At 67.8% G+C, this 25562-nt stretch overlaps 1 protein-coding gene across 2 annotated transcripts in view; it reads left to right on the top strand.

Moving 5' to 3' along the window:
• The window catches only part of ADAM15 (ADAM metallopeptidase domain 15), a 36116-nt gene extending 14267 nt beyond the window's left edge, over positions 1–21849 (top strand). The window contains exons 6-24 of one of the 2 annotated variants that reach the window (XM_077841273.1): positions 3918–4089; positions 4326–4391; positions 4499–4567; positions 4886–5055; positions 5157–5241; positions 5323–5471; positions 5562–5739; positions 8633–8725; positions 9436–9631; positions 9804–9912; positions 9996–10155; positions 10275–10352; positions 10457–10568; positions 10854–10992; positions 11938–12031; positions 19681–19758; positions 20543–20614; positions 20849–20979; positions 21134–21849. In XM_077841273.1, the coding sequence (XP_077697399.1) occupies positions 3918–4089; positions 4326–4391; positions 4499–4567; positions 4886–5055; positions 5157–5241; positions 5323–5471; positions 5562–5739; positions 8633–8725; positions 9436–9631; positions 9804–9912; positions 9996–10155; positions 10275–10352; positions 10457–10568; positions 10854–10992; positions 11938–12031; positions 19681–19758; positions 20543–20614; positions 20849–20979; positions 21134–21176 (2194 nt within the window). In that variant the 3' untranslated portion in view covers positions 21177–21849. The remainder of the gene's footprint in view (positions 1–3917; positions 4090–4325; positions 4392–4498; positions 4568–4885; positions 5056–5156; positions 5242–5322; positions 5472–5561; positions 5740–8632; positions 8726–9435; positions 9632–9803; positions 9913–9995; positions 10156–10274; positions 10353–10456; positions 10569–10853; positions 10993–11937; positions 12032–19680; positions 19759–20542; positions 20615–20848; positions 20980–21133) is intronic. The other variant, XM_077841274.1, reaches the window with a different exon arrangement.
• Positions 21850–25562: the final 3713 nt, after the last annotated feature.

Here is a 25562-nt window from a genome sequence, read left to right as displayed (position 1 = left end):
GTCCCTGAGGGAAGCTGCCCGGTGGACGCAGTGTGGGCCCTGGGGCCTGACCGGGCTGGGAGGGGTCAGACTGCTGCCGAGGACATCCCGAGACCCTTCCTACCTAGGCCTGGGGGAGGGGTTGGGGGAAGCCCAGCGAATACCGAGGGCACCCTGACCCCGGCAGCCAGCAGGGGATCCTCCCGGCAGAGCTCCCCATCCCTGGAGCGGAGGCGGCTGGAATGGGAGAGGAAGATGAAAATGAGGGAGCTGGAGGATCATGAGAAGCAACGTCAACATGAGGAGAAGCAAAGTCAACATGAGCAGGAGGAGAAGGAGAGGGAGGTCAGGAGAAGGAGAAACAAAGACAGCATGAACTGGAGCTGGTCAGGCTGAGGAGCAGTGGGGCCCCGGCTGCGGTGAGTGAGGGAGGACCCAAGACTGCAAGGAGCTTTGATAAGTGCTTCCTGGCCCAGCGGAAGGAGGGGGAGGACATAGATAGCTTCCTGACGGCCTTTGAGAACGCCTGCAAGCTGCACAGGGTTGACCCTCCGACAGGCTCCAGTTTCTCACCCCCTTACTGGACCCCAAAGCCGTGGAGGTGTACAGCCGAATGACAGGGGCGGAGGCAGGGGACTATGAACTGTTCAAACAGGCCCTGCTCCGTGAGTTTGGGCTGACCCCTGAGATGTACCGGGAAAGGTTCTGGAGTCAGCATAAAACGCCTGAGATCACCTACCTACAACTGGTCAACCGAATGCAGGGATATGCCCACAAGTGGACAGCTGGGGCCCAAGCTAAAGAGGACCTGCTGGACCTAATCGTACTGGAGCAACTGTATGAACAGTGCCCTTCCGACCTGAGGCTGTGGTTGGTGGAGAAAAAGCTAGAGAACCCCCAGCACGCAGGGCAGCTGGCCAACAAGTTTGCGAACAGTCGGTCTAGGAGTAGCAGGGAGGAATCCCAAAAGAACAGGCCCCCCCCGATGCAGAGAGAGAGTCGTCAAGGGACCTCCCAGCGGGAAAATATGGAGAACCCCCTCCCAAAGGGAACACCTGGAGTCAAGACTATCCGACCCACTCAAGAGGACCAAAGTGACATGAGCTGCTATCGCTGTGGCCAGAGGCTCAGGGACTGACTGAGCAGACCCAACCCACCCAGGGTTAACTGGGTAGGGACCCAGCTGCACGAGGGGCAGATGGCCCAGGCAAGGGGGGCTGCCAGCTTACCACCTGCTCAGGAGGGGAGAATACCTCAGGCCAGCTCCTCTCGGGGGCTGGAGGCTCTGGACTCCCAGTTCTCGGTTTGCAGTGTGGGGCGGGACTGTCCCTGCGGAGAGAGTGCCTGTCTGGTGGACAGGTGGAGAGGTTCAATGGGACGCTAAAGATGATGCTGAAAACCTTTATGCACCAGCACCCGCAGGATTGGGACAAGTACTTACCTCACCTGCTGTTCGCGTACAGGGAGGTGCCCCAGAGTCTACCGGATTTTCGCCTTTCGAACTGTTATATGGAAGGAGGGTAAGGGGCCCCCTGGACCTGATGAGAGACAAGTGGGAGGGGAAGGCCACTCCTGATGGAGAGTCAGTGGTGGAGTATGTCCTGATCTTCCGAGAGAGACTGGCTGAACTCACGGGCCTGGCCAGGGAGAATCTGGCCCGAGCCCAGAGGAAGCAGAAGGTCTGGTATGACCGCACGGCGCGGGCCCATGCCTACGCCACCGGGGATCAGGTGATGGTTCTCATCCCCGTGAGAAAGAACAAACTACAGGCCGCCTGGGAGGGCCCTTTCAAGGTCGTCAAGCAGCTCAATGAGGTAAACTATGTGGTGGAGCTGTCGAACCGGGCGCACCACCGCCGGGTGTACCATGTAAATATGATGAAGCCATATTATGCCAGGGGGAATGTGGTGTTGGCCGTGTGTGGACAGTGGGAGGAGCAGGGAGATGACCCTTTAGTAGATCGATTTCCCTGGGACCAGAGCGGGTTCCCCCCTGGAAACAATTCCCCTCTCGGATCAGCTAACCCCTGCCCAGCAAGCTGAGGTCAGGGGGGTGCTGCATCCGTCCCGACAGCTGTTTTCCAGCCAGCCTGGATGCACTAATCTGACTGTCCACCGGGTGCAGACAGGGTCGCACCCGCCGATAAGATGCTCCCCCTTCCGAGTCACAGGGAAAACTGCTCAGGACCTGGAAAGAGAGGTCCGGGACATGCTGGCTTTGGGGGTGATCCAGCCATCTGCCAACCCTTGGGCCTCGCCGGTGGTGCTGGTCCCCAAAAAGGACGGGTCGGTCCGGTTCTGTGTGGACTATCGGAAGCTCAATGCCATCACTGTATCTGATGCCTACCCCATGCCCAGACTGGACGAGCTCCTAGACAAGCTGGGAGGAGCTCGGTACCTTACCACCATGGACCTTACAAAGGGCTACTAGCAAGTGCCGCTGGATGCAGATGCCCGGCTGAAATCGGCCTTTATCACCCCTCTGGGGCTCTGCGAGTTCCTGACCCTGCCTTTCGGCCTCAAGGGAGCACCGGCCACCTTCCAGCGCCTGGTGGACCAGCTCCTGAGGGGGATGGAGAGTTTTGCCGTGGCGTATTTTGATGACATCTGTGTCTTTAGCCAGACCTGGGAGGACCACGTGTCCCAGGTTAGACAAGTGCTGGACCGACTCCAGGGGGCTGGGCTGACTGTAAAAGCGGAGAAGTGCAAGGTGGGGATGGCGGAAGTATCTTACCTGGGCCATCGGGTGGGGAGCGGCCTCCTAAAGCTGGAACCAGCTAAGGTGGAGGTGATCAGAGACTGGCCTGCTCCCCACACCAAAAAGCAGGTCCAGGCCTTTATTGGGATGGCAGGATACTATCAAAGGTTTGTGCCCCACTTTAGCGCCATCACCACCCCCATCACTGAGCTATGCAAGAAGGGGAAGCCAGACAAGGTGGTCTGGACCGAGCAGTGCCAGGAGTGTCTCTGGGCGCTGAAAGAGGCTCTGGACGGTGGCCCAGTTCTGGCAAACCCAGACTTTGACAAGCCCTTTATGGTGTTCACCAACGACTCAGACACGGGACTGGGGGCGGTGTTAAAGCAGGAGGATGAAAAGGGGGAGAGACACCCCATCGTGTACCTGAGCAAGAAGTTGCCACCCCGGGAGCAACACTACGCGGCCATCGAGAAGGAGTGCCTGGCCATGGTGTGGGCCCTCAAGAAACTAGAGCCCTATCTCTTCGGGCGACACTTCACCGTCTACACCGACCACTCTCCCCTGACCTGGCTGCACCAGATGAAATAATCCTGCAGGAGCAGGCTCCTGACATGGACGTGGTCCATGTGAAGGGAAGTGCCAGCGTGATAGTGGACCCTGAACTTCCCCAGGTCATTGGTCAGAATGACCCCGCTCAGTTCAGTCTCGAAGGGGGGAGAGATGGGGTGCAGCGGGGGGCAGGGTGTTGACCTGGGAATGTGGCAGGGGAGTTTCACTGGGAGACCTGAGAGCCTGTCACCTGAGCCAGGAGGGGGACGGGGAGGTGATCCCTCTGCCTGGGAATGTGGACACAGGCTGCAGGAGGGAGCCTGCTGGATGGGTTTAGTTTTCAGTTCGGGGCTGGGTGGAGGAACGCAGGGAACCTCAGGACTGGGGTCTAAGCTCCCTGCTCCCCCAGAAGGACTTGACTGAGGGGTCCTGGGGGTACCCACAAGCTCTGTTTGAGACTGTGTTCCTATTGTCCAATAAACCTTCCGTGTTACTGGCTGGCTGAGAGTCGTGGTGAATCCCAGGAAGAGGGGTGCAGGGCCCGGACTCCCCCATACTCCGTGACACCCCACTCCCCAGCAGGGGCTGCGGTTTGGCTGAGCTCCTGACCCCTGCCTCTCTTGTGATCCGCCCTGAGGATTAACCCCGTCCCTGCCGCCCAGCTAACGCCCCGTCTCCCCCTCCCCTCCTAGCGGCGTCCTCGTGGCCTCGGAGAACAGGAGCTACGGCCTGGAGCCGGACCCCCAGGGGCCCCGCGGGAGGCACCTGGCCTACAGGCCCCGGGACGTGCGACTGGGACGGCGGGAGTGTGGGCTGGGCCCCCCCAACCACACGCAGCCGCTGCTGGAACAGGAGATGCACAGGGTAGGTGGGGGAGGGGAATTGGGTTGTGGGGGGGGGGGAAGCTGTGACCCCAGACAAGTCTCGTTTGTCTCTGGGATGGGGGGAGCTATTGCCTGGGCCACTGCTTCCTGCCCTCCCTCATCTGTGGGACCCCTCGGGTTACAACCCCCGCTGCCCCCCCGCCCCGGTCCTGGCTCTTGTATCCATGTGTTCGCTGACCCCCCCCGCCCCCCTCACTGGCTCGCTCTTCTCCCCAGGGGAAGCGGGAGGCAGCCCCAGAGCAGCCGTTCGTGGAGCTGGTGATGGTGGTGGACCATGCAGAGGTGAGTGACTCCTGGCTGTGCTTGGGGGGCGGGGGGGGAACCTGCCTCACTCTCCTGGGCCCTATGGTGGCTCTGTCCCCCCATGACACCTTGTCTCCCCCCTGCAGTTCCAGAATTACCCCAACATGGAACGGATCCAGACCCGGATGCTGGAGATCGCCAACCAGATGGACACGGTGGGTCACTAGTGGCCCTGGGATGCCCTCTTCTTCCCCCCCCCTCCGGCTCTGCCAGTTCCCCTCCCTCCCACCCCACAGCCCCAGTTATCCCAGCTCTGTATCGTCTCCCTCCCGACCCACAGCCCCAGTTATCCCATCCTGGGCCCCCCCCTCCCCCCAGCCCCGCCAGTGCCCCTCCCTCCCGCCCGCCCTGCAACCCCTGCTGTCCCAGCCCGACGCCCAGTCTGGACGGCCCTGGTGCGGGCAGTGGTGCCATCGGTGGCTGGTCTGGCCCCCGCTGCCCGGCCAGCATCTGTAACCCCAGCTTCCCCCCAGTTCTATCAGCCCCTGGGCATCCGCGTGGCGCTGCTGGCTGTGGAAGTGTGGAACCAGGGGGACCCCATCGCCGTGGGGCCCAGCGCCCAGGCCACGCTGGAGCGCTTCCTGCAGTGGAGGCAGAAGGAGCTGCTGCCCCGGCTCCCGCACGACAACGCCCAGCTGCTCACGTGAGTGCGGGGACCGGGGGAGGCCAGGCTGGAACCTGTCCGATGCCGGGCGTGCGGCTGGATCTCGGCTCCGGCCCCCTAACGCTCGCTGTCTCTTGCAGGGGGACCCCGCTGGAGGGGGCGGCGGTGGGGATGGCGTCCCAGGCCTCCATGTGCTCGGCCGCACGATCGGGCGGGGTCAGCGTGGTCAGTACCTGCCCCTGCCCCTGCCCCCGCCCCAGCCCCAGCCCCTGCCCCAGCCCGCTCTGATCCAGCCTCTCCGCGCAGGATCACTCGGTCAGCGTCCTGGTCGTGGCCTCCACCGTGGCTCACCAGCTGGGCCACAACCTGGGCATGAGCCACGACGGGGCCGGGCGCCAGTGTGACTGCGTCGGCCCCTACCAGGAGCGGAGCTGCATCATGGCGCCGCCCACGGGGTGAGTCTGGGGGTGCCGCGGGATGGGGGGGGCGAGGGGCAGGAGGGCCCCGGTCCCCCCGCCCCCGCACTCACGGGCTCCCCTCCGCAGGCTGATGCCCGGTCTGAGCTTCAGCAGCTGCAGCCAGCAGGACGTGGAGCGGAGCCTGCGCCGGGGCCAGGGCTGGTGCCTCTTCAACGTGCCCGAGCCCGAGAGCCTGGCCGTGCACCCGCGCTGCGGGAACCGGCTGGTGGAGAAGGACGAGACGTGCGACTGCGGCCTGCGGGAGGTGAGAGGGGAGGGGAGGGGGCACGTGCATGAGGGGATGTCTGCTCCTGCGATGATGTGGGTCTGTTCTTAATGTTTCCCCTGAATACCGTAGGGGTGCCTCAGTTTCCCCTAGGCATTTCTTAAGTCTCTAGGGGGTGGGATAAAGGGGTGTAATTGTTGCAGAGCAAAGGGCCAGGGTACATAAATAGCTGACACACTGCCTCCTGGCAACTGATGGCCTGGCCCTTCCCCCTGCAAGGTGAGAGCTAAAGGGTTGGAGAACAAAGGAAGCAGGTGCCCTCCTTGGGCAGTCACCTTCCTGTGAGCAGCCTGTCTGCAGGACACACAGCTCACACAGCTTCCACCTTCCTGGATCTGACCTCGGAGCATTCAGCCTCCTCTGCCCCTCCGTGCGCTTCCCCCAGCGAGTCCGCTCAGGCAGGGTCCTGGGGAAGCCAGAGGGTCCTGCCCCCCAACTTCGCAGTCAGACGTGACTCTTAGCCAGCCAGTAAAACAGAGGTTTATTAGATGAGAGGAACATGGTCTAAAACAGAGCTTGCAGGTGCAGAGAACAGGACCCCTCAGCAGGGTCCATTTTGGGGGGCAGTGAGCCAGACAACAACATCTGCCCTTCACTCCAAGTCCCAGCCAGCCCCAAACTGAAACTCCCTCAAGCCCCTCCTCCTCTGGGCTTTGTTCCTTTCCGGGGCCAGGAGTTCACCGGATTCCTTTGTTCTCCAACCCTTTAGCTCTCACCTTGCAGGGGGGAAGGGCCCAGGCCATCAGTTGCCAGGAAACAGGGTGTCGGCCATTCTCTGTGTCCCGACTTCTGCGCACACCTGCCTTCTAGGGCTCTGCAATGATCATGCACCCTTACCCCACCACCTAGATACTTAAGAACTGCCTAGGGGAAACTGAGGCACCCCCACACTATTCAGAGGAAACATTAAGAACAGTCCCACTTCGTCACACATATAGGTTGGGGTCAGGAGTGGGAGCCTGTCCACCTCCCCACACATCGGGCTGATGGAGTCTATGGTCTTGGGACCCAACAAGGGAACTAGACACCGGGGCTTTTCCGCAGGGTCCCCCTGGTTCAAATCGCCAGCCTGCTCAAAGGCAGTGAGGTGAGCATCCACATCCCCCCCCCCCACCTTAACCAGGGGCAACAATTTAGTCTTGAGGTTCCCTGCGGAACTGGCCCCCCGGGGTCTATCCCCACTCAACCCGGGAGGTCCCCTAGGCCTCTCCGCTCCCCCACCGCCAGTTCATGCTGCTGCTGCTTCTGCAGCTCTTTCTTGGGCTCTCACTGTCTCTCACAGTCCTCTTGCTCTCTCGGACTCAGCTCCAATCCCATCCATCTCCGATCCCCGGATGGGGAACCCGATCGTGAAGACCCTCGTCTGGTCGGGGACTGGAGTCTTGGGGATGCCTGGCTCCCACTCCAGCTGCTCCCAGATCCTGCAATAGCCCCATTTGGGGTCAGGAATCTGTTCCTTAGGGTGGTCATCCTCCTCCAGCTGCACGATTAACTCTGCTTTGGTGAACTTTCCAATGCGCGACCCTCTCTTTCTGCACAGGGTTACAATGTCCTTCTTAAGGAGACGGTGACAGGCCGTCACTCCGCTCTTCCCAAGTTGTTGTGGACTCACAGGCCTGTGTGCTCTCAGCTCCCCACAGTTTCCAGGGAGAACCCCTAGTGTGCCAGCCCTTCTCGAGGTCACCACCTCTTTGCCAGAGTTGAGCGGCAGACCACCCCTTGGACAGACCACCCCTTGGACCGCTCGCTGCAATCCCCAGGGGAACCCTATTACTGCAAAAGTCCTTCTCTCTCCCAGGGCCAAGCCGCAGGCTCCTCCGCCCCTGAAACTGCTCCCCGCAGTCCCCAGGGGGACCCCATTACTGCACAGTCCTTCTTGCTGGTCACACACTCCCAGGGGTTAACCACCCCCTGAAACCGCTCCTCTCTGAGCCTTCAGCACGCCTGGTCCTCCTCAATCCCCCTTCGTTTTACTGCTCCCCCATCACTTACTGCAGGAAATTCCATCCACGGGGTGCAGTACATCCCACCTTTGCCACCAGTTGTTACAGAGTCCCTGGGTGATGCTCTGGAACTGCTCCCCATGAAGCCAGTCAGGATTCTGGGGCAGTCGCCTTTCAGTGAGCAGCCTGTCTTCAGGACACACAGCTCACACAGCTTCCACCTTCCTGGGTCTGACCTCAGAGCATTCAGCGTCCTCTGCCCCTCCGTGTGCTTCCCACAGCGAGTCCGCCCAGGCGGGGCTCCTGGGGAAGCCAGAGGGTCCTGCCCCCCAACTTCGCAATCAGACGTGACTCTCAGCCAGCCAGTAAAACAGAGGTTTATTGGACAACAGGAACATGGTCTAAAACAGAGCTTGTAGGTGCAGAGAACAGGACCCCTCAGCTGGGTCCCTTATGGGGGGCAGTCAGCCAGACAACAACGTCTGCCCTTCACTCCATGTCTCCAGCCAGCCCCAAACTGAAAACTCCCTCCAGCCCCTCCTCCTCTGGGCTTTGTTCCTTTCCGGGGCCAGGAGGTCACCGGATTCCTTTGTTCTCCAGCCCTTTAGCTCTCACCTTGCAGGGGGGAAGGGCCCAGGCCATCAGTTGCCAGGAGACAGAGTGTCGGCCATTCTCTGTGTCCAGACCCCTGCACACACCTGCCCTCTAGGGCTCTGCAATGATCATACACCCTTATCCCACCACCTAGATACTTAAGAACTGCCTGGGGAAACTGAGGCACCCCCACACTATTCAGAGGAAACATTAAGAACAGTCCCACTTCGTCACAGCTTTATGGGGAGCAGTTCCAGAGCATCACCCGGGGACTCCATGACAGCTCCCCCCCACCGCCCCAGGGCCCCGCTCACTGCTGCCCCTCTGCCCCACAGGAGTGCGCTGACCCCTGCTGCAATGCCAGCACCTGCCAGCTGGCCACCGGAGCTGAGTGCGCCAAGGGGGATACCTGCTGCCAGGACTGCAAGGTGAGTGGGAAGGGCCCTGCCGGTGCCCCTCACTCCTGACCCGCAGCCCCCTGCTACCCCAGCCCTGGGCTCCACGTGTTCACTTTCTGGGGGTGCAAGGACCAAATGTCGGCACAATAATATTAACAGTGGGGAAGGATCGGGTTCTATGTAACGGGCTACGATCGCTGGAATCCCGGGGCAGGCTGATATGATGCGGCCCAGGCTGCTGCCAGAACGAGCTGAAGCAATCACAGACCCACTGGTGTTTCTTGTCAAGAGCCCCCAGAGGGCGGAGAAGGGCAAACGTGGGGCCCAGGGCGTTACTGACCTCGCTGGCTGGAAAGAGCCTGGAGCAAACCGTTAAACGGCTCGGGAGCCCCTGGAGCAGGTGCTCAGGAACGGCCGTTGCGGACGGGTCACAGACCTGGTGGGAGCTGTTGGGTTTGCTCAGGCTTTGGGCACCGTCCCACACGACAGCTGGTTTTACTGCAAGGGGGGCTCACCGCTCTGTGGGGTTGGCGCTGTGCTCCCAGCTCGGGCCCTTTGGTGTGCCAGGGGTCCCCCTCGTCCCTCAGGGCAGGCCATGCAGCCTCTGTGCCTCCTGAGCCTGGGGGCTCCAGCCTCCTGCTTCACCCCAGGAGCGCTGCCCAGCGAGTCCCGCTGAGCCAGAGGCCAGGCCACAGCCCCCCCCCCCCCCCCCCCCCGGTCTGATGCTCTCTGATCCCCAGCTGCGAGGGGCCGGCTCCCTGTGCCGGGAGCCCCGTGGTGAATGCGACCTCCCTGAGTTCTGCGACGGGCTGTCCCCACGCTGCCCCCGCAACACGTACCTGCAGGATGGGCAACCCTGCGCCGGAGGCCAGGCCTACTGCTACGGGGGGACCTGCACCACCTACCAGGGCCAGTGCCAGGAGCTGTGGGGCCCAGGTAAGGGGCAGGGGTCTGTGGGAGGGGAGGACGGGTTGCCGTGGAGCTGAGTGGGGGAGTGCACAGCTGGGGGGGCTCTGGAGGGCTGCTGGGAATCAGCACCGCAGGGGGGCTAGGAGCTGTGTGGGTGCCGAGGCCTCCGGTGGTGATCACGGTTCTCTGTCCCATGCAGGTTCGGGCCCCGTCTCCGACGTCTGCATGGCCTCCCTGAACGCCAGGGGGGATGAGCATGGGCACTGCGGGCAGCACCCCAACAGCACCTACGTCCCCTGTGCCCAGCAGTGAGTGCCCCCGTACACCACCCATCTGTCTCCTGCCCCCCACCCTGTCGGTCCATCCTCCTGACCCCTGTCTGCCCGTGCAGGGACGCTGGCTGCGGGAGGCTGCAGTGCCAGGGGGGCAGTGCCCAGGGCACACGGCAGGATGGGGCAGCACCCGGTTGCCGCGGGACCCCTCTGCCCCCGCGCGAGGATGTGAGCGACCTGGCCATGGTGCTGCCAGGCACGGCCTGTGGCCCTGGGAAGGTGAGCTGGGGGGACGCCCCGGGGCACAGGGAAGGAGCAGGCGCAGCAGCCAAGTGGGGAGGGGGTTGCTGGGCCAGGACCCCCCCTTCTCTCTCTTGATTCCCCCTCTCTCTGGGCAGGTGTGCAGCAGTGGCCAGTGCCGGGACGTCTCCGAGCTGGGGGTGCAGGAGTGTCGGAGCAAATGCCACGGGCACGGGGTGAGCGGGGCAGCAGGTCGGGGGGGGTGACGGGGCGGGGGGGGGGACTGTGCCATCCCTTTGCTGAGAGCCTGTCAGTGAGGAGGCTCCATGTCTCCCCTCAGGTCTGCAACAACAAGGGTCACTGCCACTGTGAGGCGGGCTGGGCTGCCCCCGCCTGCAACAGCCCGGGGGCCGGGGGCAGCGTGGACAGTGGCCCCGGGGGCCTGGAGCAAGGTGAGGGGGCTGGGGGAGGGCAGGGCAGGGCATGGGGGGCAGGGCTTATTGCGCTGTTTCTGACACTGACGAGGTTGGAACCCAGGCGTCCGGCAGGGCGGGGCAGGGCCTCAGACCTGGCTCCCCTGGGGTGGGGTTGGTGGCACCAGAGGGCCGAGCCAGGCACACACGGTGCATGCAGGGCCCCCCCCAGCTGCGTGGGGCTTGAGAAGAATGGGGCTTTGTGCACCGGTGGGGGTGGGGGGCTTTGCTGCCAGGGACACTAACCGGCTGTTCTCCTGCCAGGGGGCAGCGCGCTCCCCACCACCCTGCTGATCCTGGCCGCCCTGATCCTGGCCCTCGCTCTGGGGCTTTGCTACGCCAAGCGTGCCGGCCTGCACCGGCACCTCTGCCAGCTCGGCAAGGGCACCAGCTGCCAGTACAGGTAACGTGCTCTGGGGAGAGCCTCCCCCCGGGGCCCATGGGTACACTCTGGGCCCGGGCTGCGACCCTGACTCTGTTCTCCCTGCAGCACCCAGGCGCAATTGCTCAGCGCAGGCGTCTCGGCCGACCCGAACGGGTAACGTCGCTGCGGGGGGGCTGGACGCTGGGCTCACTTGGCATTTCCCCATGGCCATGCCGTGCCCACGGGCCCCGGTGGATAGAGGGGGGAGCGTCACGGGTTCCCCGCACTGTAGGGGGGGCTCTGAGTCACTTGCCCAGAGGGTTGTGTCCATCTGTCCGTCCCCTGCCCCCCAGGCTCTGAACAGAGAATCCCTCTGTCTCTGCTGGTCGCTGAGCACTGTCCAGTCTCCCATGCCCAGCTCCGTGGGGCCTGGCAGTTGGGGATGTGGGGGGCTGGCCGGGGGCTGGGGATCGGCCCCCCAAGGAGGTTGGGGGTGTGGCCACAGCAGCACACGCAGTGGGGTGGCTGGTCACCATGGGCCTGCCATGCTGGGGGCAGCTTGCCCCAGGGAGATGACGCCCTGCTCTCCTGTGGGGGTCCTGCCTGCCCCCGGGCTGGAGAATTGGGGACACGAGGGCTGGGCACTCCTGGGGACCGCCTGGGGCTGCCCTGGTTGGGGTGGATGCTGGTGCCCGCCCTGCATAGCTTGGAACCTGGCTCCAGCCTGGCCAGAGACTTGGACGCCTCCGCCGGCTCCCAGCCCCACCCTGCCCAGAGAGGGGTCAGGACCACAGCCGGGAATTGAACCCAGGAGTCCTGACTTCCACCCCCGGGCAATCCACTGACCCACCCCTGTGTGTGCAGCCTTGCTCCTCCCCCCCATGGCAGGGAATGGGCGGCTGAAGGGTTAACCCTGGGGGCGGGGATATGTGCGAAGTGGGGGGACCCTGCCCTGGGGGTGCCTGAGACATGTTCCCTCCCCAGGATCTCTCAGCCGGGGCCGCCAGGCTCCAACCAGCCCCAGCCCGGGCACCCGCGGCCCCAGAGCACCGAGCTGCAGGTGATGCCCACCAGTAAGGTGAGTGCCAGGGTGGAGTCAGCATAGTGCCCCCCGCCCCACCCCGGGGTGCTCCCTGCCCTCCCTGGGGCCCCACAGGCCTTTGCTCATGCCTGCTGGGGCACCAGGGCTGGGCTGGGGGGCCACGGGGGATGGGCTGTGGGGCCGGGGTCCCGTCGCCATGGACAATGCCATGGCCCGGGGATGGGGTCTGCCACCGTTACCAAGACAGCCCCTCTGGCGGACGGCAGGTGCTCAAGTAGGGGGGTCTCCCCGGGCCATGCAGGCCCTGGGGGGCACTTGGGAGAGTCGGGCTCCCGACACGGCCGGGGGCAGAACGGGAGGTCTAACCCACACAGAATGAGCAGCTGAGTTAAACCGAGTGGTTGCGTTTCATGCCTGCGTGTATGCGGTGAGCTCCCTCCGGGCGGCGTGTCGGCCCTGCGCGTGCCGGGGCTGGGCGCTCGGGCTGCGGCCGGGGGGGTGTGTGGGGTACGGCGGTGCCACTTCAGCTGCCCCTCGCACCAGCGCGGCAAGTCACAACCCTGCGCCGTGGGGCGGGGGCAGCAGGGGGCGCTCTCCCCTGGCAGTCGGGGCTGGCCCCAGGGTGGTGATGGAGCGGGGCGGGGGTAGCAGGGGGCGCTCTCCCCTGGCAGTCGGGGCTGGCCACAGGGCGGTGATGGGGGGCGGGGGCAGCAGGGGGCGCTCTCTCCTGGCAGTCGGGGCTGGCCCCAGGGCGGTGATGGAGCGTGGGGGGCGGGGGCAGCAGGGGGCGCTCTCTCCTGGCAGTCGGGGCTGGCCCCAGGGCGGTGATGGAGCGTGGGGGGCGGGGGCAGCAGGGGGCGCTCTCCCCTGGCAGTCGGGGCTGGCCCCAGGGCGGTGATGGAGCGTGGGGGGCGGGGGCAGCAGGGGGCGCTCTCCCCTGGCAGTCGGGGCTGGCCCCAGGGCGGTGACGGAGCGGGGTGGGGGCAGCAGGGGGCGCTCTCCCCTGGCAGTCGGGGCTGGCCCCAGGGCGGTGATGGAGCTTGGGGGGCGGGGGCAGCAGGGGGCGCTCTCCCCTGGCAGTCGGGGCTGGCCCCAGGGCGGTGATGGAGCTTGGGGGGCGGGGGCAGCAGGGGGTGCTCTCCCCTGGCAGTCGGGGCTGGCCCCAGGGCGGTGATGGAGCGTGGGGGGCGGGGGCAGCAGGGGGCGCTCTCCCCTGGCAGTCGGGGCTGGCCCCAGGGCGGTGATGGGGGGCGGGGGCAGCAGGGGGCGCTCTCCCCTGGCAGTCGGGGCTGGCCCCAGGGCGGTGATGGGGGGCGGGGGCAGCAGGGGGCGCTCTCCCCTGGCAGTCGGGGCTGGCCCCAGGGCGGTGATGGGGGGCGGGGGCAGCAGGGGGCGCTCTCCCCTGGCAGTCGGGGCTGGCCCCAGGGCGGTGATGGGGGGCGGGGGCAGCAGGGGGCGCTCTCCCCTGGCAGTCGGGGCTGGCCCCAGGGCGGTGATGGAGCTTGGGGGGCGGGGGCAGCAGGGGGCGCTCTCCCCTGGCAGTTGGGGCTGGCCCCAGGGCGGTGATGGGGGGCGGGGGCAGCAGGGGGCGCTCTCCCCTGGCAGTCAGGGCTGGCCCCAGGGCGGTGATGGAGCGTGGGGGGCGGGGGCAGCAGGGGGCGCTCTCCCCTGGCAGTCGGGGCTGGCCCCAGGGCGGTGATGGGGGGCGGGGGCAGCAGGGGGCGCTCTCCCCTGGCAGTTGGGGCTGGCCCCAGGGCGGTGATGGAGCGGGGCGGGGGCAGCAGGGGGCGCTCTCCCCTGGCAGTCGGGGCTGGCCCCAGGGCGGTGATGGAGCGGGGCGGGGGCAGCAGGGGGCGCTCTCCCCTGGCAGTCGGGGCTGGCCCCAGGGCGGTGATGGAGCGTGGGGGGCGGGGGCAGCAGGGGGCGCTCTCCCCTGGCAGTCGGGGCTGGCCCCAGGGCGGTGATGGAGCGGGGCGGGGGCAGCAGGGGGCGCTCTCCCCTGGCAGTCGGGGCTGGCCCCAGGGCGGTGATGGAGCGGGGCGGGGGCAGCAGGGGGCGCTCTCCCCTGGCAGTTGGGGCTGGCCCCAGGGCGGTGATGGAGCGGGGCGGGGGCAGCAGGGGGCGCTCTCCCCTGGCAGTCGGGGCTGGCCCCAGGGCGGTGATGGAGCGGGGCGGGGGTAGCAGGGGGCGCTCTCCCCTGGCAGTCGGGGCTGGCCCCAGGGCGGTGATGGAGCGTGGGGGGCGGGGGCAGCAGGGGGCGCTCTCCCCTGGCAGTCGGGGCTGGCCCCAGGGCGGTGATGGGGGGCGGGGCAGCAGGGGGCGCTCTCCCCTGGCAGTCGGGGCTGGCCCCAGGGCGGTGATGGAGCGGGGTGGGGGTAGCAGGGGGCGCTCTCCCCTGGCAGTCGGGGCTGGCCCCAGGGCGGTGATGGAGCGGGGTGGGGGTAGCAGGGGGCGCTCTCCCCTGGCAGTCGGGGCTGGCCCCAGGGCGGTGACGGAGCGTGGGGGGCGGGGGCAGCAGGGGGCGCTCTCCCCTGGCAGTCGGGGCTGGCCCCAGGGCGGTGATGGGGGGCGGGGCAGCAGGGGGCGCTCTCCCCTGGCAGTCGGGGCTGGCCCCAGGGCGGTGATGGGGGGCGGGGCAGCAGGGGGTGCTCTCTCCTGGCAGTCGGGGCTGGCCCCCGGGCGGTGATGGAGCGGGGCGGGGGTAGCAGGGGGCGCTCTCCCCTGGCAGTCGGGGCTGGCCCCAGGGCGGTGACGGAGCGTGGGGGGCGGGGGCAGCAGGGGGCGCTCTCCCCTGGCAGTCGGGGCTGGCCCCAGGGCGGTGATGGGGGGCGGAGGCAGCAGGGGGCGCTCTCCCCTGGCAGTCGGGGCTGGCCCCAGGGCGGTGATGGGGGGCGGGGCAGCAGGGGGCGCTCTCCCCTGGCAGTCGGGGCTGGCCCCCGGGCGGTGATGGAGCGGGGCGGGGGTAGCAGGGGGCGCTCTCCCCTGGCAGTCGGGGCTGGCCCCAGGGCGGTGACGGAGCGGGGTGGGGGCAGCAGGGGGCGCTCTCCCCTGGCAGTCGGGGCTGGCCCCAGGGCGGTGATGGAGCGTGGGGGGCGGGGGCAGCAGGGGGCGCTCTCTCCTGGCAGTCGGGGCTGGCCCCAGGGCGGTGATGGGGGGCGGGGCAGCAGGGGGCGCTCTCCCCTGGCAGTCGGGGCTGGCCCCAGGGCGGTGATGGAGCGTGGGGGGCGGGGGCAGCAGGGGGCGCTCTCCCCTGGCAGTCGGGGCTGGCCCCAGGGCGGTGATGGAGCTTGGGGGGCGGGGGCAGCAGGGGGTGCTCTCCCCTGGCAGTCGGGGCTGGCCCCAGGGCGGTGATGGAGCGTGGGGGGCGGGGGCAGCAGGGGGCGCTCTCCCCTGGCAGTCGGGGCTGGCCCCAGGGCGGAGATGGGGGGCGGGGGCAGCAGGGGGCGCTCTCCCCTGGCAGTCGGGGCTGGCCCCAGGGCGGTGATGGGGGGCGGGGGCAGCAGGGGGCGCTCTCCCCTGGCAGTCGGGGCTGGCCCCAGGGCGGTGATGGGGGGCGGGGGCAGCAGGGGGCGCTCTCCCCTGGCAGTCGGGGCTGGCCCCAGGGCGGTGATGGGGGGCGGGGGCAGCAGGGGGCGCTCTCCCCTGGCAGTCGGGGCTGGCCCCAGGGCGGTGATGGAGCTTGGGGGGCGGGGGCAGCAGGGGGCGCTCTCCCCTGGCAGTTGGGGCTGGCCCCAGGGCGGTGATGGGGGGCGGGGGCAGCAGGGGGCGCTCTCCCCTGGCAGTCGGGGCTGGCCCCAGGGCGGTGATGGGGGGCGGGGGCAGCAGGGGGCGCTCTCCCCTGGCAGTTGGGGCTGGCCCCAGGGCGGTGATGGAGCGGGGCGGGGGCAGCAGGGGGCGCTCTCCCCTGGCAGTCGGGGCTGGCCCCAGGGCGGTGATGGAGCGGGGCGGGGGCAGCAGGGGGCGCTCTCCCCTGGCAGTCGGGGCTGGCCCCAGGGCGGTGATGGAGCGGGGCGGGGGCAGCAGGGGGCGCTCTCCCCTGGCAGTCGGGGCTGGCCCCAGGGCGGTGATGGAGCGGGGCGGGGGCAGCAGGGGGCGCTCTCCCCTGGCAGTTGGGGCTGGCCCCAGGGCGGTGATGGAGCGGGGCGGGGGCAGCAGGGGGCGCTCTCCCCTGGCAGTCGGGGCTGGCCCCAGGGCGGTGATGGAGCGTGGGGGGCGGGGGCAGCAGGGGGCGCTCTCCCCTGGCAGTCGGGGCTGGCCCCAGGGCGGTGATGGAGCGTGGGGGGCGGGGGCAGCAGGGGGCGCTCTCCCCTGGCAGTCGGGGCTGGCCCCAGGGCGGTGATGGAGCGGGGCGGGGGTAGCAGGGGGTGCTCTCCCCTGGCAGTTGGGGCTGGCCCCAGGGCGGTGATGGGGGGCGGGGCAGCAGGGGGCGCTCTCCCCTGGCAGTCGGGGCTGGCCCCAGGGTGGTGATGGAGCGGGGTGGGGGCAGCAGGGGGCGCTCTCCCCTGGCAGTCGGGGCTGGCCCCAGGGTGGTGATGGGGGGCGGGGGCAGCAGGGGGCGCTCTCCCCTGGCAGTCGGGGCTGGCCCCAGGGTGGTGATGGAGCGGGGCGGGGGCAGCAGGGGGCGCTCTCCCCTGGCAGTCGGGGCTGGCCCCAGGGCGGTGATGGAGGGCGGGGGCAGCAGGGGGCGCTCTCCCCTGGCAGTCGGGGCTGGCCCCAGGGTGGTGATGGGGGGCGGGGGCAGCAGGGGGCGCTCTCCCCTGGCAGTCGGGGCTGGCCCCAGGGCGGTGATGGAGCGTGGGGGGCGGGGGCAGCAGGGGGCGCTCTCCCCTGGCAGTCGGGGCTGGCCCCAGGGCGGTGATGGAGCGTGGGGGGCGGGGGTAGCAGGGGGCGCTCTCCCCTGGCAGTCGGGGCTGGCCCCAGGGCGGTGATGGGGGGCGGGGCAGCAGGGGGCGCTCTCCCCTGGCAGTCGGGGCTGGCCCCCGGGCGGTGATGGAGCGTGGGGGGCGGGGGCAGCAGGGGGCGCTCTCCCCTGGCAGTCGGGGCTGGCCCCAGGGCGGTGATGGAGCGTGGGGGGCGGGGGCAGCAGGGGGCGCTCTCCCCTGGCAGTCGGGGCTGGCCCCAGGGCGGTGATGGGGGGCGGGGCAGCAGGGGGCGCTCTCCCCTGGCAGTCGGGGCTGGCCCCAGGGCGGTGATGGAGCGGGGTGGGGGTAGCAGGGGGCGCTCTCCCCTGGCAGTCGGGGCTGGCCCCAGGGCGGTGATGGAGCGGGGTGGGGGTAGCAGGGGGCGCTCTCCCCTGGCAGTCGGGGCTGGCCCCAGGGCGGTGACGGAGCGTGGGGGGCGGGGGCAGCAGGGGGCGCTCTCCCCTGGCAGTCGGGGCTGGCCCCAGGGCGGTGATGGGGGGCGGGGCAGCAGGGGGCGCTCTCCCCTGGCAGTCGGGGCTGGCCCCAGGGCGGTGATGGGGGGCGGGGCAGCAGGGGGTGCTCTCTCCTGGCAGTCGGGGCTGGCCCCCGGGCGGTGATGGAGCGGGGCGGGGGTAGCAGGGGGCGCTCTCCCCTGGCAGTCGGGGCTGGCCCCAGGGCGGTGACGGAGCGTGGGGGGCGGGGGCAGCAGGGGGCGCTCTCCCCTGGCAGTCGGGGCTGGCCCCAGGGCGGTGATGGGGGGCGGAGGCAGCAGGGGGCGCTCTCCCCTGGCAGTCGGGGCTGGCCCCAGGGCGGTGATGGGGGGTGGGGGCAGCAGGGGGCGCTCTCCCCTGGCAGTCGGGGCTGGCCCCCGGGCGGTGATGGAGCGGGGCGGGGGTAGCAGGGGGCGCTCTCCCCTGGCAGTCGGGGCTGGCCCCAGGGCGGTGATGGGGCGGGGCGGGGGCAGCAGGGGGTGCTCTCCCCTGGCAGTCGGGGCTGGCCCCAGGGTGGTGATGGAGCGGGGCGGGGGCAGCAGGGGGCGCTCTCCCCTGGCAGTCGGGGCTGGCCCCAGGGCGGTGATGGAGCGCGGCGGGGGCAGCAGGGGGCGCTCTCCCCTGGCAGTCGGGGCTGGCCCCAGGGCGGTGATGGGGGGGCGGGGGCAGCAGGGGGCGCTCTCCCTTGGCAGTCGGGGCTGGCCCCAGGGCGGTGATGGGGGGCGGGGGCAGCAGGGGGCGCTCTCCCCTGGCAGTCGGGGCTGGCCCCAGGGCGGTGATGGAGCGTGGGGGGCGGGGGCAGCAGGGGGCGCTCTCCCCTGGCAGTCGGGGCTGGCCCCAGGGTGGTGATGGAGCGGGGCGGGGGCAGCAGGGGGCGCTCTCCCCTGGCAGTCGGGGCTGGCCCCAGGGCGGTGATGGAGCGTGGGGGGCGGGGGCAGCAGGGGGCGCTCTCCCCTGGCAGTCGGGGCTGGCCCCAGGGTGGTGATGGAGCGGGGCGGGGGTAGCAGGGGGCGCTCTCCCCTGGCAGTCGGGGCTGGCCCCAGGGCGGTGATGGAGCGTGGGGGGCGGGGGCAGCAGGGGGCGCTCTCCCCTGGCAGTCGGGGCTGGCCCCAGGGCGGTGATGGAGCGGGGTGGGGGTAGCAGGGGGCGCTCTCCCCTGGCAGTCAGGGCTGGCCCCAGGGCGGTGATGGAGCGTGGGGGGCGGGGGCAGCAGGGGGCGCTCTCCCCTGGCAGTCGGGGCTGGCCCCAGGGCGGTGATGGGGGGCGGGGGCAGCAGGGGGCGCTCTCCCCTGGCAGTCGGGGCTGGCCCCAGGGCGGTGATGGAGCGGGGCGGGGGCAGCAGGGGGCGCTCTCCCCTGGCAGTCGGGGCTGGCCCCAGGGTGGTGATGGAGCGGGGTGGGGGCAGCAGGGGGTGCTCTCCCCTGGCAGTCGGGGCTGGCCCCCGGGCGGTGATGGAGCGTGGGGGGCGGGGGCAGCAGGGGGCGCTCTCCCCTGGCAGTCGGGGCTGGCCCCAGGGCGGTGATGGAGTGGGGCGGGGGGCGTGCCACGGGGAGCGGGATGGGGGGGCAGCAGGAGTTGCTGGCCCCAGTATAGGGCTGCTGTGGGGCTGGAGGTGATCTGTGGGTTAGGGATACAGCAGGACTTCGCTTGCTGACCATTCTTGGCCCGGCCACAAGGCTTGGGATGCAGATCCCGGCACTACGCCCCCTCCGATGCTGCCAGGCGGAGGGAGGGAGGGAGGGGAGTGGGCAGTGGATGCCGCTGGGCGAGGGGCTCTCGGGTGGTGGGGTCCAATTGCTATGTGGAGCCTTGGGCCAGCCCCAGTGTGAGGGGAGGGATCGGCCCCCAGGGAGTGGGGACCAGGCCTGAAGCCATCATGTGCTGTGCATCCCCACAAAAGGAAAGGGCCTCCCGCCCGGGGAGCAGCCTGGTACAGGGCAGTGCCTCAGCCCAGGGCCCCCTGACGCTGGTGTGGGGGGCTCCTGTCCATGGGCTGCGGCCTCTTGGGATCTTGGGGGGGTCCTTGCGAGTGGAGCCTGTGCTGGAGGTGGGGGGCAGGGGGAGGCAATCTGCTCTGCCTTGGGGGTCGTGGGCAGGCGGGCGGGCGTCTGTCCTGTGCGTTGACTCTCCGCATGCTGCATGGCCACTGACTGACCGACTGACCCCCGCCTGCATGGTCCCCCGGCCCGTCTCCTACCCCCCCCATCCTGGTCTCTCTTACACCCCCCTGCCCATCTCACTGACAACCCCTCCCCCCCCCGGCTGCCGCTTTCTCCTCCTCTTCTCTCTGCAGCCCCTTCCCCACGGCTGGGCCAGGCCCGACCCGCCTTCCAAGCCTCTCCCGCCTGACCCGCTTCCCAAGGAATCCCAGGTAACGTCCTTGGGCCCTGCCCGGCGCGGATGGGGGCCCAGGGCAGCGGCTGTTCTAACCCCCCTGCAGAGGCTCCTGCATGCCTGTCACCGCATGTCCTCCCAGCGGGCACCCGGCTGACCGGGTCTCTGCCCCCACGTGGCTGGGCTCCAGGGCTTGGCTCTGCCTCCCCTCCCGTGCACGGGGGGGTGATGGGGTCAGAGCAGCAGCGGAGAGCAGGGCCTGAGTGTGAAACTGGCGCCCGCAGGGTCTGGGGGGCTGCCCCATCCCACCACCCCACGTCAGCCGTAAGTCTCTCTTCCCCAACCCCAGTGTGGGGGCGGGGTGTAGCCCCATGGGCCAGGAACCCCCTGTGCCGGGCTGTGGGGTCCTGGGTGCTGCCATGGGACGGAGCAAGCACCCAACGTGTGGCCTTTGCCCCAAAGTCTCCACCAAGCCTGACCCACACACCTCCGCCCAGGGGCCCCGCGCGCCCTGCCCTAGGCTCTCATGCCTGGCCACGGGTGGTGCATTAGGCTGGCAGCTCCCACGGGCCCCCTGGCATTGCAGCTCCTTCCCTTGGGGCTGCCCCTGGGTGGGGAGATTGTAGCTCCAGCCCATGGCGTTGGTCTCCCCGCAGGGCAGCCCTGGCCCCACTCTGTCCTGGAGCCCCTGACCCGGTGCTGGGCTCACATCTCCCCCCAGCTGGGGCAGGCAGGACCTGCCTCCTCCCCAGGGGTCTGTGCGGACCCCCAGCAGCCGCCAGCGTGGGGCGCTGTGTTTGTTTCATTGTCTCTCTGCCCAGGCCTTGCTGCGGGACAGGCCGCCCCCCCCCACGCGCCCGCTGCCTGCAGACCCTGTGCTGAAAGGCGCTCAGGTAACGGCGCCAGCGGGCGCCACGCGGGGTGATGGTGACGGTGGCGCGGTCTGTGTGTGGGGAGGGATGTCTGGCTGTGGGGCCAAGCAGGTGCTAGGCTGCCCGTGTGGGGTGGAGGGGATCGACCTCGTCTCCCCCCGAGGGATGTGCAGGGCATGGCGGGCGGTGGGGGGCCTGCACGGGGCCCCAGGACATGGGCCCTCCTCAGTAACTCGCCCTGGTGTCTCTCTGCAGCCTCCAGGCCCTGCCAAGCCACCCCTGCCCAGGAGGCTGCTGCCCTCGGACCCCACTGGGCCCCTCATCTCCAGGCCTGAGCTGTCCCCTGTGCCCTCCTACGTCCCCCATGTCATGGTGCTGCCCTCCAGGTGAGTGCTGGCTGCAGACATGGCTCCGGGGGCGTCTCGCTCGCTGGCGCTAGGGGGTGGGCTGAGCTGGGACTTTTGGGGGGTGACTAAGGCAGACACCGCCCCCCCCCCGCCACTTATCTGTTTCACATTTCCTCTTTCCTCTCTCCCCCAGGCCAGCTCCCCCACCCCCCGCTGGGCATCTCCAGGACATCTAGCGTGAGACGGATACTGCTCCCTGTGTGTGGGCTGCCTGGCCTCAGGAACCTCCCCTCCGTCGCTGCCTGTTGGACTCAGGGTTCCTGGCCCCTGCGTCGCTGGCATGGCCCCCCATGTCCCCTCCGTCGCTGACTCTGAAAGGTCCCAAGCGCTGGGATCTCTTTCTGGGCTCCTCCCGCCTCCCTCACGGAGGTGCCCTGCCCGCCAGCTCGGGGACGCTGCAGAGCCGGATCAGAACTTGCCGTGGGCTGCTGGAGTCTTGGCCTGTTACGGTCTGTGCTGTGGACGCTGTTCCTGGGTCTTTGCCCAAAGCCCCTCGCCTGCCCACACCCTGCCAGGGCACCATCCCCTCGGCTGGACCTGCCAATCCCCTGGGAATTGGGCCCCAAGAGCCCCTGGGTGCTGGGGACTCCGAACACTGGGTGTGGCTGGGCGCACCCCAGGGGAGCGGCTGCGTCTGGGCAGGGAGCACAGGTGAGAGTGGGTGCGTGCCAGAACTTGTCCTGGGAGATTCGGCACCGCCAGAGCCATTCACAGGGACGCTGTCTGGCTGTGTGGGGAGGGACTCCCTGGTGGGGGCTCCCCCTTCCTCTGGGGCGCTGGCTGCTTCTGAACCTGCTTTAGATCATCTGCAAACTGTCTAATAAAGAGTCTGGGAGCTGCCTGAGTTAACGCCTTCTGCTCCAGCGTGAATTCTCTGTGCCCCTGGGAGTGGCATGTCGTGCTGGCCAGGGCCCAGGCAGTGCCCAGGGCAGAGCCCAAGCTGCCCATCCTGGGGCCGGCTCTCCCTTGGGGGGCATGCGGTGCTCTTGTGACCCCAGGAGGCCTCCAGGGGGCTCAGATCCCTTCCCCATGTGGCCTAATGGAGGCTTCATGGGGGTTCCCCTCAGCCTTGGGGTGCTGCAGGGTGTCACAGAGTCACCAGGCAATGCTCTGGAACTAGGGGGGAGGGATAGCTCAGTGGTTTGAGCATTGGCCTGCTAAACCTAGGGTTGTGAGTTCAATCCTTGAGGGGCCATTTAGGGATCTGGGGCAAAAATTGGGGATTGGTCCTGCTTTGAGCAGGGGGTTGGACTAGATGACCTCCTGAGGTCCCTTCCAACCCTGATATTATATGACATTATATATGACATATACTCCATATAATGCCACCCCTCCCGCCCTGTGGGGCGCTGTGGCAAGGCCCAGACCCAGAAACAAATTTCTAATGCCTCCTCCCATCAGGGCAGGCCAGCTGGGGGAGCGCTCTGAGCTGGTGCCATTGGCCTGCCCAGGTCTCTCCTGGCCGGGGGGGCTGGGGTTGGCCCGGCTGCTTGCTGGAGCCAAGACCCCAAAATCCCCCGGTGGTTACCCCAATGCTCCACTAGATGGCGCAGTGGCTCAAGCACTGGCCAGGCAGCCTGGGCTTGGAGGGCTGGGGGATCCCCGGGAATGGGGGACTGTCTCTATTCCCAAGGGGGCACCCCTTCCCCATACATGCACCACGACCTCTGGGGCAGGCTTGGGGGGGCCCCTCTGCCTCTGGGCAACTTCCCCCTGGGGGCAGACTCTCCATCACCCTCAAGCTCGCCCATGCCCTGTTCTCCCAGCGCCCCGCAGGCCACGGGGTGGCCCCCAGAGCTAGGAGCTATGGACGCCCTATGATGGAGCAGGGTGGATTGACTGGGGAATGTCGTCTAGTTCTGCTGGGACTGTCTGCACGGAGGATGGGAGAGCTGGGGGTGACTCCACTGGAGTGAGGAGACCCGAACTTGTAACTGGAGCTGGGAGGGGTTGGACCCAGGTGACACCTTTGCCTGGGAAACTGGACAAAGGCTGGAGGAGGGAGCCGGGGGGAGGAGGAGTGAGACTGGTGGGGGGGGGGGAGTTTGGTTTCAGTTTTGGGCTGGGTGGTCGAATGCAGGGAACCCCAATGCTGGGGTCTAAGCTCCCTGCTCCCCCAGAAGGATTATGACTGAGGGGTCCTGGTTTTACCCACAAGCTCTGTTTTGGACTGTGTTCCTATGGTCCAATAAACCTTCTGTTTTACTGGCTGGCTGAGTCTCGCGGTGAATCCCAGGAAGAGGGGTGCAGGGCCTGGACTCCCCCACACTCCGTGACAACTGGCGGCAGCAGTGGGATCTACTGCACCCCATGGACAGCGCTTCCTGCAGTAAGTGACTGGGGAGCAGTAAAACGAAGGGGGATTGACGGGGACCAGGCATGCTGAAGATTCAGAGAGAGACGGTTTCAGGGAGCGGTTAACCCTTGGGAGTGTGTGACCAGAGAGAAGGACTTTTGCAGTAACAGGGTCCCCCGGGGGATTGCAGCCAGTGGTCCCAGGGGCGGAGGAGTCTGCAGCTCGACCCTGGCAAAGAGGTGGTGACCTCGAGAAGAGCTGGCACCCTCGGGGTTCTCCCTGGAGTCCGTGGGGAGCTGAGAGCACACAGGCCTGAGAGTGGCCAGCAGGGAGATGCATAGCAAATGCCTTAAGAGTGACCTGGTGGAGCTGTGCAGGCAGAGTGGTGAGCCTCCCAATACGCAGACCCAAGAACAGCTGATTGCCCAGCTGGAGGAGGGAGATCGCTCAAACGAACCAATCCCTGTCTCTGAGGGAAGCAGCCTGGCAGATGCAGGGCTGGCACCGGTGTCTGTCCCAGCGGGGAGCAAACAGGTGGCTGCTAAGGGCTTCCCTAGACCCCTCCTACCTATGCCTAGGGGAAGGGCCGGGAGGAGCCCAGTGGATACTGAGGGCACTGTGACCCCTGCGGCTAGCAGGAGACCCTCCTGGCAGAGCTCCCCATCACTGGAGCTGAGGGAGCTGCACTGGGAGAAGGAGCTAAAACAGAGAGTTGGAGCTCACGCAGTGGGAACTGCAGGAGGAGCGGGAAAAGCAGCATCAGCATGAGCTGGAGGAGAAGGAGAAACAGAGGCAGCATGAAGAGAAGCAGAGACAGCATGAACTGGAGCTGGCCAGGCTGAGGAGCAGCGAGCCCCTGGCTGCGGTGAGTGAGGGGGGACCCAGGACGGCACGGAGCGTTGATAAGTGCCTCCTGGTCCAGCGTAAGGAGGGGGAGGACATGGATGACTTCCTGAATGCCTTTGAGACGGCCTGCGAGCTGCACCAGGTTGATCCTGCAAACAGGCTCCGGTCTCTCACCCCCTTACTGGACCCCCAAGGCCGTGGCATTGTACCACTGACTGGAAGGGACAGAGAAAGGGGACTACGAACTACTCAAAAAGGCCTTGCTACATGAGTTTGGGCCGACTCCTGAGATGTATCGGGAAAGTTTCCGGAGTCAGCATAAAACCCCAGAGGCCGCCTATCTGCAACTAGCCGTCCGCATGGAGAGATATGCCACCAAGTGGGCAGAGGGGGCCCAGACGGAAGAAGACCTGGTTAAACTGATCATACTAGAGCAACTGTATGAGCAGTGCCCATCCGACCTGAGGCTATGGTTGGTGGACGAAAAGCCAGAGAAACCGTGACATGCAGGGCGGCTGGCCGATGAGTTTGTGACGAGCCGGACAGGGTGGCAGGGAGGAGTCCCAAAGGAACAGGCCCCCATGATGCAGAGAGTCACCATGGGACTTCCCAGCAGGGAAATATGGAGAACCCCTTCCCAAGGGGAACATCCGGCGTCAGGGCCAATCAACCAGCTTGAGGAGACCAACAGGACATTGGCTGCTATTACTGTGGCCAGAGGTGCCCCAAGCTCAGGGACAGACTGAGCAGACCGAACCCACCCAGAGTTAACTGGGTAGGGACCCAGCCAGATGAGGGGCAGGCTTCCCAGGCAAGGGGGGCGGGCAGCTTATCAACTGCTCAGGAGGGGGAGGGCCCCAGGCTCCTCTCGGCGGTTGGATGCCCAGACTCAAGGTTCTTGATTTACAGGGTGGGCGCGGGGCTGTCCCTGCGGAGAGAGTGCCTTGTTCCCTTGGAAGTGAATGGAGGAAGGTCAATGGATACTGGGATACGGGCGCGGAGGTGACGCTGGCCCAGCCTGAGGTGAAGGCCCCAGATCGGGTGGTGCCCAACACCTGCCTGACCCTGATGGGGGTGGGCGGGACCCCATTCAAGGTGCCCATGGCAAGGGTACACCTGAAATGGGGGGCCAAGGAGGGCCCCAAGGACATGGGGGTACACCACTATTTGCCCACTGAAGTTTTGATGGGGGGAGACCTAGAGGACTGGCCAAGCAACCCCCAGACCGCCCTGGTTGTGACCCCTAGCCAGAGCCGGTGAGGGGCACTGCACCCTGACCTTGGGGAGGGTACCACGCCGGAGGCACAGAACCCTACCCTGGTGGGGAGGGAGCGCCGAGGGGCACGGCTCAGAGAGGCGGAGGCCTCAGACCTGGCCAGCGATAGGGAACTGGGCCCCATCCCTTCCCCAGCCACTGAGT

Source organism: Eretmochelys imbricata, chromosome 24 (assembly GCF_965152235.1).
Source record: "Eretmochelys imbricata isolate rEreImb1 chromosome 24, rEreImb1.hap1, whole genome shotgun sequence".
NCBI lineage: Eukaryota > Metazoa > Chordata > Testudines > Cheloniidae > Eretmochelys > Eretmochelys imbricata.
Note: the sequence above shows the minus strand (reverse complement) of the source record. Positions and strands in the feature narration are given on the sequence as shown.